At 48.3% G+C, this 14,092-nt stretch overlaps 1 protein-coding gene and 1 long non-coding RNA gene across 3 annotated transcripts in view; one reads left to right on the top strand and one right to left on the bottom strand.

Annotated features, from left to right (window-relative positions):
* The window catches only part of MED26 (mediator complex subunit 26), a 40,686-nt gene extending 33,429 nt beyond the window's left edge, over window positions 1-7,257 (bottom strand). For both annotated transcript variants that reach the window (XM_070792595.1, XM_019963925.2), the window contains exon 1: window positions 6,944-7,257. Coding sequence is in view for 1 of the 2 variants with exons in the window: in XM_019963925.2 (XP_019819484.2) it covers window positions 6,944-7,015 (72 nt within the window). In the remaining variant the exon portion in view is untranslated. The remainder of the gene's footprint in view (window positions 1-6,943) is intronic.
* Window positions 7,258-7,374: 117 nt separating this feature from the next.
* LOC139184048 (uncharacterized) lies at window positions 7,375-13,801 on the top strand. The gene is made up of 2 exons (XR_011567479.1): window positions 7,375-7,588; window positions 8,497-13,801. It is a non-coding gene; the product is annotated as an uncharacterized lncRNA (long non-coding RNA).
* Window positions 13,802-14,092: the final 291 nt, after the last annotated feature.

Genomic DNA, 14,092 nt, shown 5'->3' with positions numbered 1-14,092 from the left:
CAGTAAATGCTGACAGCTGGCTCTGAAGACCAGCCCTTTCACAAGAACATCATCAAGCATCTGAGCACCCACTCACTGAAGAAGTTCTTTATGGATACTTGGGGAATAACTCTGGCTCTGTTATCAAGGAACTTGCCATCCCATGGGAACAGATATAGTCTCAGCAGGAATGTAGAATTTTTAAGTTCTGTTAGGTGCCTGAAGGAGACTGTCTTGGATTAAAGTGGGAAAGGTTTCTGGAAAAGGGAAGAGGTAGGGATGACAGGAGGCCCCAGCCAGAGGCAGTGCAAAGGGTCCGATCCAATGTGCCACACACAAACAGGGAGTCAGCTTGTAGGTTTCCGTAGATGCTGTCTTGATGACAAGCTATAACTTTACTTCAAAACATTACTGGATTAGGAGCAGCTTCTGTCCTTGAATTTTTTTAAAACAAAACAAAACAGTACACCTGATCAGTGTACTGATGGCATCAGGTGGATGTTCCTGAATGTTTCTGATCATAAAAATGGAACTTGATATCCCAAAAGGTTAGGAGCCAGTAGGCCAGAAGATTTTTAGGGGGGAAAGGTTGTAGGAACTGGGAAGAAAATGGAAAGGCAAAGCTTAACGTTTAAAAACACTTCACATTTAAGGTAAACCTCAGAAGATGCACTGGACTTCAACTTTCATTCTGGGCACTGCTTATGTAACAGGTTGTTAGGCCCACTGGCTTTGGAGCCAACCAGCACTGAGTTTGGGCACCGAGCTTTCCCATATCCACCTCTGTGACACTGGAAAGATCCCTCAACCTCTGCTGCTGCTAAGTCACTTCAGTCGTGTCCAACTCTGTGCGAACCCACAGACAGCAGCCCACCAGGCTTCCCCGTCCCTGGGATTCTCCAGGCAAGAACACTGGAGTGGGTTATTTCCTTCTCCAATGTATGAAAGTGAAAAGTGAAAGTGAAGTCGCTCAGTCGTGTCTGACTCTGTACGACCCCATGGACTGCCGCCTACTGGAGTGGGGTGCCATTGCCTTCTCTGCCCTCAACCTCTGCTCTTCCCTAAAATGAAGATGGAGCATCCTTGTGTAAGAGTGGTTCAGAGAACCACCCAGGATGCAAAGCACACTACACATCCCTGGCACACAGTAAGTGCTAGTAAATGGCAGCTCTTTGTTTTATAGTCGCCAATGGACGAATTTCCAGGAAACTCTGTTGCAGTCCCAGGAGCATTTGAAGGCTTTTAACCCCACCCACCTGGCTGGGACACATCTGACATGACCCTTCATTTTAACAGGATCCATATATAATCACAGAACCTCCAGGAACTCACAGGTCAAGAGTCTGAGTCCTGACCAAGGGCCCAGTCCTGTGCGACACCCTCCTGGCACCCTGGCCCTGGACCCTTGAGCCAGGTCTGATGATCATCAAGAAGAGCTCCCCCGAGTCCAACAGCACCTACCTCCCATGAACTCCTGCCTTTCGAGTCCTAAGTTTGCCTCCAGAAGCCACACAGAGCCAACCTAAACCCGTACTGTAAACCAGCCTCCAGGCCCTTCACCAGCCTTCTTCCTATCCCATTGCTGAGACGGTAAACTGTTCAATGACTTGCCAGTGATTCCTCCAAACACTCCATTCCCCTCAGGTCAGAGACAAACCAAGAAATGACTTCCTTTTCCTTCTGAAAACACAAATGATGGAGGAAAAAATGATTCTACAAAGTCATTTTACGTTCTTGAGAATTCTGAACCATCTCTGAATAAGACACATGAAGAACTGTTCCATTTGGATCTAAGAGCTGTAGCCCTGTGAGGCTGCCCCAATCCCAGACCATCCATGCGCACACTACGCCTGCTCCAGGTCCCTGCAGGGTAGTGGCTGGGTATCCCCAGGTCTGCCCCCGCCACAGCCAGCACCATAAACACTCACTAGAAGTGTTTACTCCACAGCTCATCCACCTTTTCCAGTTTTATCATATATCTCCATAAACAGCGTGAGTCGAGTTGATGATTGAAATGTAGGTGTACTGCCTCCCAAGAACTGAAATTCACTCGGAGTGTACTTTTAAATCCAGCATGCGGAATACTGGTAGGCCCTCCTTATGCAGGAAATGCTCTCCAATTCATGGAATCCCTGTGTCAACACCTGCTCAGTCTGGAGAATGAAAAGGAGCAGTGGGAGAAGGGGGCTCTAAGTGTGGGCACTCACAAGGCTGGACTGAAAATGCACTGCCTATGCAGCCAGCCACTGAGCCACAAACTCAGGCACCCAACCTGACAGCCAGCTATGTGGGCCCCACAGGCACCAGGCAGACTCAGGACAGCCACCACCAGGAATAAAGAGAAAAAGCACGACTTCTGCTGAGAGACAGAGAGCCCCCAGCTTCCAGAAAGCAGCTGACAGTGGTGGGGTGGCAGGAGACCACTGGAGGCAGTCACAGAGAGGTCATGACGGGTTAAAATCAGTTCTGGATAAACCAGAACTCCATCTGCGAAGACAGACACATGGACAAACTGAGGCAAAGTGAGCAGAGCGCTCCTCCTTCACAGAACGCCAAGCCTGGCCCCTTGGAGGGCATGGCCCACCACTCAAAGCGGTGTTGTGAGCCCACATGGCCACAGTGCCTGTGCCTGTTTGTATCTGTATCAGGACAAATGCCTCTCCCCTAAGCTGATCTGAACTGTCTTCCAGGCCTCTGTGACCTGCAGCCAGGACAACATCCCCTGATGAGAGGCACCTCTGAGGACCTCCGTGAAGACAGAAAGCAAAGTCCACCTTCTTCTGAGGAAGAGGGCAAGTCACAACAAGGACTTAAACCTGATGACAACCAACACTGTCACCTGTCCACTTCCCAAAGCCACAAAATGCCATCCTGCTGTCCTCACACATCCTGGCCACAACAAAAAGAGCAAAGACAGGAAGGCTACTGAATCTGGGCCACCGGCGTGATCAGGAAGAGTCCACATGTTTCGATTTCATATGTTCTAATATATTAATGAGAATTGGAACTAACAGCCTTCCATTTTAGAACTTAAAAGATTCCTCTTTTCTGCAGGATCAATGGTGTTTTATAAAAACACCAGAAGTGCTGAAATCTTGAAGCAGAAAAGAAAGCTGGAACACCAGACCCATGACAAGTTCCACATCAGTTGGCAGTTACCACATCACGGTGTGGTCTGGCCCAGGATTCTGTTCCCCGGACAGAAACCTTCAGATGTTTCCGGGACAGGTTGTCTAATGTCATCATCCTGTTGGATCTATCACAGGTAAAGTTGTAATCTCTTATAAACTTGTGTGGGAGAGAAGAGGCACCCACATCTTTTCTTACCAGCTCAAGAACACTGCCCTCATGGCCTCTTCTGAAGCCGTCTCTCCATATTTGAGATCACTACAGTGCATTTAAAGTTGGAAACATTATCGCTTAATAACTCTGGGTAAGTCCCTAACTTTAGGGCAGTCACCTCACATTAAGTCAGTAGGAAACAAAGGCATTTTGTCCTCTCCAGACCATGGAAGACACTAAACAGCACCTACTGTCATGATGTCGGCTTCTGCACCCACAGAAAGGGGAGACTGGCCACGCACCCCACCTCCCTTTACAGGCTGTTAGAAGAAAGCAGGAGATTTTGCTGAAGTGTTGCACAAAGTCAGATAAAGCATACATCTCTGTGCAGAAGTGTGTTAGTATTTGTTATTCAGAAAATTCACACAATAGATACTGCATTAAAAGACAAAACTTCTCGAACAATTCACGTTAGCGTCTGATGCCCAGGTCCAGAATCTGAACCTGGATCTAGAAGGAGCTTTATGGGGCAAACACACCAGTCCCCAGTCCCAGATTGTGGATGAGGAACCCACAGCCCAAGGAAGCTCACTGGTATCCTCACCTTCCAATTCCTAGGTGGGAAAATGATCTTTTCCATGTGTCTCTCTGCAGAGGCCCCTTGGTCATCTCCCCTTGGCACCTGAAGTCTGCAGAATACTGAGGAAGAAATGTAGTCCTGAGATTTCCTGCTGGAGAACCCAAGAAGGAGTCTAGGGTTCAGTAGTTTAACCAGCACTTAGAAAGTACGCCTAACACTTCTGCTCTAGACGGAGCAGACAGAGAAACAAACTCCTCCTGAAGGCTGTCCTCTGGAAGACAAAGCCCGAACTTTAGCAAAATAAGGAGTGTCCAATACAAAAGGGAATCTAATCACTTGCTGATGAGGAACCTAATCACTTGCTGATGAGACTATGCTTGAGTGGACTGACTCCGATTTCTGGGCAGGAAGAAGACAGTCCTCCTCAACTTTATCCATGACAAAACAAGATTAACAAAGGCACACACTGCACTTCGGAAAGATTTTCAACACCCTGGGCTGCCATACAACGGTAAGAGTAAGGCTTTCACTGTTCTAAACAACTTTTAGTTGCTTCTTGAAAAGGAGTGTACAGAATTTTTTACTGAGTTGGCAAAAATTATTAAATCAAAGCCTGATGCTATAGATATTCAAGTACTCCAGAGGCTAGAATTTAGAGCAAAGAAGTTTCCTCTTAAGAACCCTCTTTGTCAGTGAGATGATCAGAAAATGTTACTTTGTTACTTCCCTAACTTTTTAGATACTTGTGGATATTAGGTCAGCTCCCTGACATTGACTTTTCAAGCAAAAGTTAAGTTTGTTATCATAATTGCATGCCCATAAAGGTAAGCATTAATGACACAATTCTCTATTGCTTCTCTCAGAAGAGGTTTAATTTTAGTGTTGGCTCTTCAACAGTGTCCCCATTTTTATTTTCCAGGAGCATCTTAAATATGTGTCAACTAACGATGCAGAAGTGGAGTTTCTACTTGGTTAAGGCAGAGAAGAGCAGCTGTGTGATGGCAATGCCTTGATGAAGCCACCTAGCTCTCACCTGAGCCCAGTTCAATCAAGAGAAACTGCAGAAATATGGTCACACCATCTCTACCAGCAACCTATTCCTCCACGGCTCAGAGTTCTCTGTGGAGTTTGCTCCAAGCCACACTCCTGTCAAACGGCTTGTAACAATACTCAGGAACATCACTGACAACAGCAGCATTTAAAGGAGGCACTTTCTCATCACTCATATTCAGAGACAATACCCTGATTTCGTCCACTATACTTACATCAGTATGACTCTAAGTCATCCCAGATAACCCACGTGAAATGTGCACTCCATGATACGTAACACAACCATAGGCTTGGACCCTCTTCCTCTTGTTCTCCTAGGAACCCTTTAGAGTCTTACAAAACAGTGGAACCCCTGAGGTCACCGCCCCACCTAAGCTACAACATGGTGACTGCCTGTTAAAGCGCCTCCTGATCCCAAAGCTCTCCTAGGTGGTATTAGGATCAGGGCTAATATCTCAGCAACCATTCAGAATCTCTGGAAAGCAAACAAGCACATGGAATTCAAGAAATTACACTCTGAGGTGAAAGTCACCAAGGCTCATTTTTCATTTCACTTGTTTTATCCTCTAATTTTTCAGTCTTGGGAATTGCTGCAGCACCAGTTACTGCAAACATTCTGCAAGGTTTTATATAGCTTGTGCCTACTCCACCCCCAAAGTCATAACAAAAATGTATACATTTGTTAAAGACAAGTACCACCAAGTCTATCTTCATGGGGCCTGAAGACCAGGAATGACAGAATTACTTATGATACAGAAATCGGTCTCACAAAGATCACAACTCCTCTCTTTCTACCAAATTTGTACAATCCAACCATGAATAATTCCCAAAGTGCTGGCTAAAACCTACTGCTAAAAGTAATCCGCAAAACTCATGTAAAGGAAAAGCAAAAGTCCCCACAGGGACAGAAACCTAAGTTACCTGGCCAAGCCAAAGATGATTTCTTCCATCCCCAGCACATTAAAGTGGTTTCAATGGCCACTTCCTGGTCTCCCAGGAAATGCAGGGACTCACTTCATACCTGGATGCTACAACATCTTGCCATTGCTGAACTTACTCTGGCCACAAGGGAAAATGACCCCTATCACGGACAACCACTCAGAGAAAACATGAGAATATGATGACTCTTTCCCAACACACACGGTGGGGGGCAGGGGAGATCCCTCCACAAACAGCAGCCTCGGTGGAGCACCACCTGAGAAAGCGACACCCTGGGGTTAACCCTGACTGTCTAGGTCACAAACCAACAGGCTAGGGCCCCACGTAGGGGGCAGACGAAGAAGGGCTCTGGGTGGAATGGGAGAGCACACAATCACCTCTACTTCACTGCCAAAAAGCGGGGCTCTGCCTTGGTCTGAGACGCAAGGAGTACTTAGGCCCAGAAAGGTAATAGGAAGAATCCCACTCTCCACAAGATCATCTTCCGTCGGCAGCGACCCCAAGAGAGACCCAGCGAAGGCAAGTCCACTCTCAGAACCGAAAGGGACTCTCCACGCGCCTTGGGCACCCGGCTAGGTGTAAAGGAGGCCGGGGGGGCTCCCTTCGAAGCCAGAAAGGTTCTTCCAACCGGGAGGAAAGGTAAACAAGACTTCCCTCATCACCGAGAAGGCCGAGACACCGGCGGCACGGGCTCCCCGAGTCCTACCCCGGACACCAGTTGCTCACAGCCTTTCCCCCTCCCCTCCCCCCCGCCGGGAGGGCTTCCCGGGGGTCGCGGGTCCTATGGTAAGGGCGAGGCGGGGAAGCACCGTCAGGAACAGCAAGGGTCGTAGAATTAGAGTGGATGAGGGGGAAAAACTCTAGTCTCAGCTCCCATCTGCTCCCTTCGCCCAGGCCGCACGAAAGCCTCGGCCTCACGTACCGAGCGCTGCCGGGCTGCCCGACCAGCCCCCGGCCCGGGCCCGGGGGAAGAGAGACAGGGATGGCAGCGGCCCTCAGGGGAAGCTGGGTGTCCGGGGGATCCTTCGGAGCCCGGCGGACGAGGAGCACTAGGGAGGGGGAGGGTCCTGGGCCCACGCGGCCTCCACCTAAACCCGTGTGAGGAGCACTTACGTTGCTCTGAGGGTCGATGGCCTGCAGCAGCCGGTCCCTGATCTGCTGCGGAGACGGCGGAGCCGCTGTCATTGCCTGGGCGAGGCGGGGGGGGAGCGGCCGGGCCAGCGGGCGGGCGGGCTGAGGCGGAGGACCGGGGTCACTCACTCGCCGGCCTCCGGGAGCGGAGCCTCATGTTCCCCGCGGCGCCGGGGAAAGAGGGGGCGCGCGGGGTGACGGAGAGGTGAGCCGGGGCCGGGGCTCAGGCCCGGGGCGCCGCCACCACCAGAGGAGGAGGAGGAGCCGCCGGAGCCGTCGCCGCTGCTGCCGCCGCCTCGAGAACCAAACTCCAGTGAGCTACCCCCGCGCGAAGCACTCTGGGTAACCCGCGCCGCACGCAGCGTCGGCGCCACGCTGAGGAGGTTGGGAGATAGGGCGGGCAGAGACGCCGAGTCTGGGCGGGGCCACTTGCAGGCCCCGCCCCTAGACTCCACGCATGCGCGCGCAGGCGCAGTCACCCCCACCTCTGTTCCGCCCAGTCGCTTGGCCCAGGGAGCCGTTGGGAGGCGGTTGGGCGGGGCAACGGCCGCCGCCTGGAGGCCCCGCCCCCACCCAAGTCGGGAGGTTGAGGGGGTGGCGGCCAGAGGTTTCCGACGGAAACGCTAGGTGAGCGCCGAGTCCTTGAACCCTGGCGCTCTGGGCGGACGCCCTCAGGGCAGCGAGGCGGAGAGGGCAGATGAAGTACCCCACTCCTAGGGTAGAAACGCTTTCCCCATTCTGACGAAGATGACGGGAATCGTGGGCGGGAGAAGCTGCCAAGTTTCCTGAGCCCCGGGGTCCTTCCCAGCTCCTCTGCGTTCGGGGAGGCCAGGAGGCAGACGTCCACGTTGTAATTCTGTGCGCCGAAGGGTCAACTGAGGAGCGCTGTGGGACGCTCCAGAGGGGGTGGGTGCGAGTCGGGGGTCTGCAGCGCCTCGGGCTACTATCCCCAAAACATGAGACAGCAAAGTGTCTCACGGAGGAGCCGCTACCGCAGCTAGGAAAGCCCCGAGGCCGCATGAGTTGACACCAACGTTGCAATCCTGTGTCCACGCGTTTCTCAGCCTGGGCACCAGTAACATTTGGGGCTGGATCACTCTGTCCTGTGCGTTGCAAAATGTTCGGCAGCATCCCTGGTCTCTGCCAGTAACACCCTTTTCCTGCAGGGGACCAGAAATGTCCCCAATCACTGCCAGAGGTCCCCTGGCTGGTAGACTAGACCCCTGTTGAGAATCATTGGTTTAAAAAACCCTCCCACCCTGCTTTGAATGGTGGTGCTGGAAAACTGAAACGCCCTTACAAAGGAGGAAACTGAGGCCCAAGGTCACCCAGAGTTATCGGTCGAACCCAGAACTGTTAAATGTCAAGTCTAAGGGCTTCTCCCCGCCCCTAGCCTCATCATTGCCTTCTTTCATTGCCGGCTCTCTCCGTGGAAGCTCTTGTTAAATATACGGTTATGCAAAGGGGTAAAAAAGGCAGGCTGAGTGGATCATTAGCCGCAGCCTCGAGAGAAATAACTTTTCTTCTTGTTACAGGAAGACCTACATTTAAAACAGGAGAGAGGCAGCTGATGAGAACCACATGCGCGCCTCGGCTCTGTGCTACACCTGTTAGTCTTGCATTTGTCATGCTTCTGGGAAGCATTTTTATTTGCAAAAAACGGCTGCTTCCCCACGTGGTTGTGGTTGCCTGCTCCTGCACGTGTGAAAAGTTTTACATCACACTTGTAGGAGAAAATAAATATGGGCAAATTACCTCTCTTTATTCACTCTCCCTCCTAGAATGAGGTGCTTTGTGTACATGGTGTCCAGGTTGGAAACCAGCCCATTTGGAGATACTTTTTATCTCACTACAGATAAGCAAAAGAAACAAGCCCTCCCCCGAGTATATTCGGGTTCTGCCATTATTTTTAACCTCAGACTTGTCTTTTTAAATCAAGGTTCCTTAGAAATAAGCTGCTCCCCCCCACCCCCAGCATGATTCAGATTGTTTAAGAAAAAAATCTAGAAAACACTCCATTGACCTGCTCTTAGTAAACTAAGAAGAAACATTAAGATGACTGTGAGCTCTGTTAAAGGTACGGATTCTGTGTCCCCAGTAGATAAAAGTGCATGTGGATGTGCTAAGTCGCTTCAGTTGTGTCCAACTCTTTGCCACCCTACGGACTGTAGCCCACCAGGCTCCTCTGTCCTAGGGATTCTCCAGGCAAGAATACTGGAGTGGGTTGTCATGCCAGTCCTCCTCCAGAGGACCTTCCCAACCCAGGGATTAAACTTGTGTCTCTTATATAAGTCTCCTGCATTGGCAGGTGGGTTCTTCTACCACTAGCACCATCTGGGAAGCCCAGTATATAGAAGTGAAGTGAAAGTTGCTCAGTCATGTCCAACTCTTTATGACCCCATGGACTATACAGTCTATGGAATTCTCCAGGTCAGAATCCTGGAGTGGGTAGCCTTTCCCTTCCCAACGCAGGGATCAAACCCAGGTCTCCCACATTGCAGGCAGATTCTTTACCAGCTAAGCCACAAGGGAAGCCCAAGAATACTGGAGTGGGTGGCCTATCCTTTTCTCCAGCAGATCTTCCCAACCCAGGAATTGAGCTGGGGTCTCCTGCATTGCAGGCAGATTCTTTACCAATTGAGCTATCAGAAAAGCCCAGTAGACAGAAGAGTCCTTATTAAATACATGTGAAGTAAGTGAATGAATGTCTCATCCAGATACATGGTAGTTGTATACACACACCCAGACACATTTATGCAGATCTGTCACACAGTGGAGGATCAAATATTTAATAAATGAAGTATTGCATTAAATATACACGAGGATGAACATGGGCACACACAGACGTATGGAGAATATGTAGTTACCCATTTGAAACATTTATTTGGCTGCGACCGGTCTTAGTTGTGGCACTCTGGATCTTTTGTAGCCATGATCGGGCTTCTCTTGTGGCATGGGGGTGAGCGCTTAGGTGCTCTGCAGTATGTGGGATCTTAGTTCCCCGACCAGGAATCAAACCTGCATGCCCTGCATTGGAAGGCAGATTCTTAACCACTGGACCACCAGGGAAGTCCCCTGTGGAGCTAGTTTTGAAGCCAAGTCCTAAAGACGGGTTAGGGGCTCATTAATACAGTACCATAATTGCACTGTCCAGGCAAAGCGTAGCAGAAGCACAGGGAGGGGAATCCTGAAGTAACAGGATTGACAGACGCAGCATGTCAACTGAGAGCTACACATTCACACCCCCTGACTCAGGATTTTGCAACTTTTAGAAATGTATCCAGAGGAAGCAGTCAGATACAAATGTGTCCGTACAAGGAAGATCAACGCAGCAGCATCTTTATAAGGGCAAAAGATTGGAAGCCACCTATGTGTCCAGTAATAAGGTGGTATATAGATAAACTGGGAATCATTTCATGAAAATGGGATGGTTATAGACTAGAAGAGATCAGAGGATCCTGTAATTCCATTTGGGTGGTGGTCTTGTCTTATGAATGTGTGCAACATGTAGAAATTCACCAAGCTGTGTCATTATAAACTTTCCAAATTACTAAGTAAAAGGACATAGAGCTAGCTAGATCATGTAGCCATTATAAACCAATACTGAATAATATGGGAAAATGCTCCTAATGTTAAATGATAAAATGCAACATATAAACTATGTATCTTACAATCTAGTTTTATTAAGATATGCAATATATGCTTACACACATAATTCATGAAAAAAATACTGGAAGGAAAGAAACCAAAGCACTTATCTCTCACAGGTGCTTTTTATTCTGACGATTTTGCCTGAAGTTCCACATTTTCTGGAATGAATATGGGATGCCTCCTGATGATCTTGTCCAGTGCTGGTGGTCACTGTGACCTCTAGTAGCCTCTAGTTCTCACTTTCCGACTCAAATACTGTTAATCTGTAATCATAATCTCCAAAATCCTGAGGACGGATCTGCTGTCAGGCTGACTGATGGTTGTCAACCTAAGTCCTGACAGTTTGTTTTCACTATGGGCCTCAGTTTTGTATTATTCTTAGTAATCAAGAGAATGACAACAGGGAGTATGTAATATTTATCAAGTACCTCCTATGTGTCAGGTTCCACTCTGAGGGCTTGACATGAGGGCCCTGATCAAGCCCTTTGGACAGTCAAGACCCTTGTAAGGCTCTTCTCCTTGACTCGGTGTGGAGGTCTGCAACTCACTTTGGTCTAGGGGATGCAGTAAAAGCCACACTCTGCCTGATCCAGAGTAAACCTTTAAGAAGGTCTTAGTTACTATATAACTCAGCAATTCCACTCCTTCGACCACCACAGGAAAAATGAAAACATACATTGGCATGGACGTGTACAGGTAAATGTCTATAATAGTTCTATCCTTAATAGGTTCAACATGCAAATACCAAATGCCCATCCACTGATGACTGGATAAACGAAGTGGATGGCTATACACTGCAATATTACTCAATCATAAAAAGAAGTGGAAGGAGGGCAGTATAGGGGTAGGGGAGTGGGCAGTACAAATTACTGGGGATAAGATAGGCTACAAGGATGTACTGTACAACAGGGAATATAGCTAGTAATTTTGTAAAAGAAAAGGAACCTTTAAAAGTTGTATAATTTTTTTTAATCTTATTAAAATACTGTATAATCTATTGAAATGCTCAAATAACCTAATCTTTTGATTGTGATGATCTAATCATCTGTTAGATTGAATTAGAGGCTATTCTTTTGTTTACTATAGTTTCCTGTTCTCTCAATTACTTTCAGGAACAAAGAAACAAAATCAGTCACTCCACTAATTCTCCAGTGAATTGTTTTATTTTAGTGTCTACAAAAGTAAAATAAGTTCAGTGAAGGAACTGCCGGATAAAGGATAACGGTATTGTAGCTTTTATCCATGACTGGCCTTTTCTACTCCAGGCAGCTGTAACATAGGGTTTGAATCTTACTGTTCTGCCTGCTCTAAAAATGCAGTGGTCTCGTAGTTCATCTTGCCTAAGTCCTTGGCCTACTGAGGTCCTCCTGTCACATACCACATGTCACACACTGGTACACACCATACACGTGCATTTCCCATGTTCCTGGCCAGCCTTATTTCTCGCCATCGCTAAGTGGGTTTTCTCCACTCCTGTCTGTCATGCTGGTCACCTAATTCTCCAACTGGGTGACTTGGCTCCTCAGAAGACCTGGTCAGAGTCATGTGGCTGGATTGGGAGTGAGAAATGGAGTAGTCCTGCCATATCAATAAACAAGGGGGTCACAATCAGTGAATTTCTGAACCCTAAGGGCAACCAGGAAAGAAAACAATACCTGTGACCCTGCAGCCATGAGGCAGCACTGGGGAACTTGGAATGTAAAAAAAACATAGGACACTGGCCCCAGACAGCTGAGACACATATTCAGTTCAGTTCAGTCACTCAGTCACGTCTGACTGTTTGCGACCCCATGGACTGCAGCGTGCCAGGCTTCCCTGAGATACTTATAGAAGGCATGATTTCAGTGAGCCCAGACTCTTGCATCTTCCCCTTCATAGAAAAGCGCTAAATTCCTTCACTTTAGATAGCAGGTTTCCTTTAATTAACAATAATCTCTTTATGTTCAGGCCACGTGTCCATTGTTGTACAACTTCATAACCTGGCTCCTCCCCTTGCTTCCCTGGAGCTGCTCTCTCAGGGTTTCTTGAGAGGCTGTCTCCCGGGCTTGAAGTCCTAAAACTTCCCATTGAAAAAAACATAACTGTCAACTTTCAAGTTGTGACTATTTTTTAAGTTGAGAGGGGCAAGATGATGACTGTGGTCCAGAGCTCAGGGTTCCCAGACTCATGGGGAAACACAGGAACCTAATCAGGTATAAGCCATTTCCCTAAAGAGCAGATGACGGTCAAGGGGTTTTGTGGAAAATCAAATGAGGAGACTGACCTCTGGGGGTGGGGCGGCAAATGGAAGCAGATGGAAGCCAGGAGGAAAGATTCCCAATGTAACTTCTCAGAAACATACACACAAAAACACATGCACAGGACCAGGTCATTTATCAAAATTTCTTCTGGCCTTTCCTGAACCTTCCATGCACTTTTCAGCTTTTCAGGGTTGCTGAATCACAAACTCCCAAGTGAAAGTACAATTTTGATGCAAAGTGGTCAAACCTGGGATCACCCATCCCCCACCCCCACCCACCATCCAGGCAACTATAGTCTACTTGCCTTAAAGCAGAACTGGATTATTGCATCAGATGGCCCAGACAAGAATCTCTTATCTCAAAGCAACTTTAAGGGGGAAAGGTCAGGGGACAAGCGCAAGCAGGTTCTATTGGAAGGGTCTGACCTACCCAAGCCGATATGATTTGAGATCTCGCTTGCCCTGAGAACGTCCTGATCTCTGCCTACCACTCAGGCTCACGGGTGATGACTGCAGAAAAGGACGGAGGTTCTAATAAGCTCTATTTGCATCTTTTTCCTTTTTAACCTCAAAACGCAGTGTTGGTTTTCCTCATGTTTCCTGGATGCTCGGATGTTTACTTCTTTGTGGTTTTTCTTTTCTTTCCTGATTACACGAGTAATAGATATTTGCAGTATAGACAATTAGTCAAGTACAGCAAAATATGAGAACGACTTAAAAATCATCCCCTGATGGGTACACGGAATCTCTGCATTGGTCTACTTCTGTGTGCATTTGAAATTTTCCATGAGTTTAAGACAAAAAAAGGGAAAAAAGAAACCACTCACCCAGGCCCATGTGTTTGTGTGGTTTTGTGTGTGGCAAATGCAAGTTCTGTAGTTAAGAGATGGTGTTGTCTGCAAAACCAAAAATTTTTACTGTCGGACAGAGTAACACCCCATGCCTCAGGCCCCCATTGATTTGATGTGATGTGTTCTGTCTGAATCCTTTACAAAACCCATGGATGGTAGCGCCTCTGTCCATGGAATTTCCCAGGCAAGAATACTGGAGTGGGTTGCCATTTCCTCCTCCAGAGGATCTTCCCGACACAGGGACTGAACCTGTGTCTCTTGCATTGGCAGGCAGATTCTTCACCGCTGAGCCACCTGGGAAGGCAGCCCCCAAGACAGCCCTGTCCTAATCCCTGGAACTTGTAAATAGTGTTTGATGTCCAGGGAGAATTAAGACTGCAGATGGAAGGA

The sequence above is a fragment of the Bos indicus genome, chromosome 7 (assembly GCF_029378745.1).
Source record: "Bos indicus isolate NIAB-ARS_2022 breed Sahiwal x Tharparkar chromosome 7, NIAB-ARS_B.indTharparkar_mat_pri_1.0, whole genome shotgun sequence".
NCBI classification, from domain to species: Eukaryota; Metazoa; Chordata; class Mammalia; order Artiodactyla; family Bovidae; genus Bos; species Bos indicus.
This window is presented reverse-complemented; position numbering and strand designations above follow the sequence as displayed.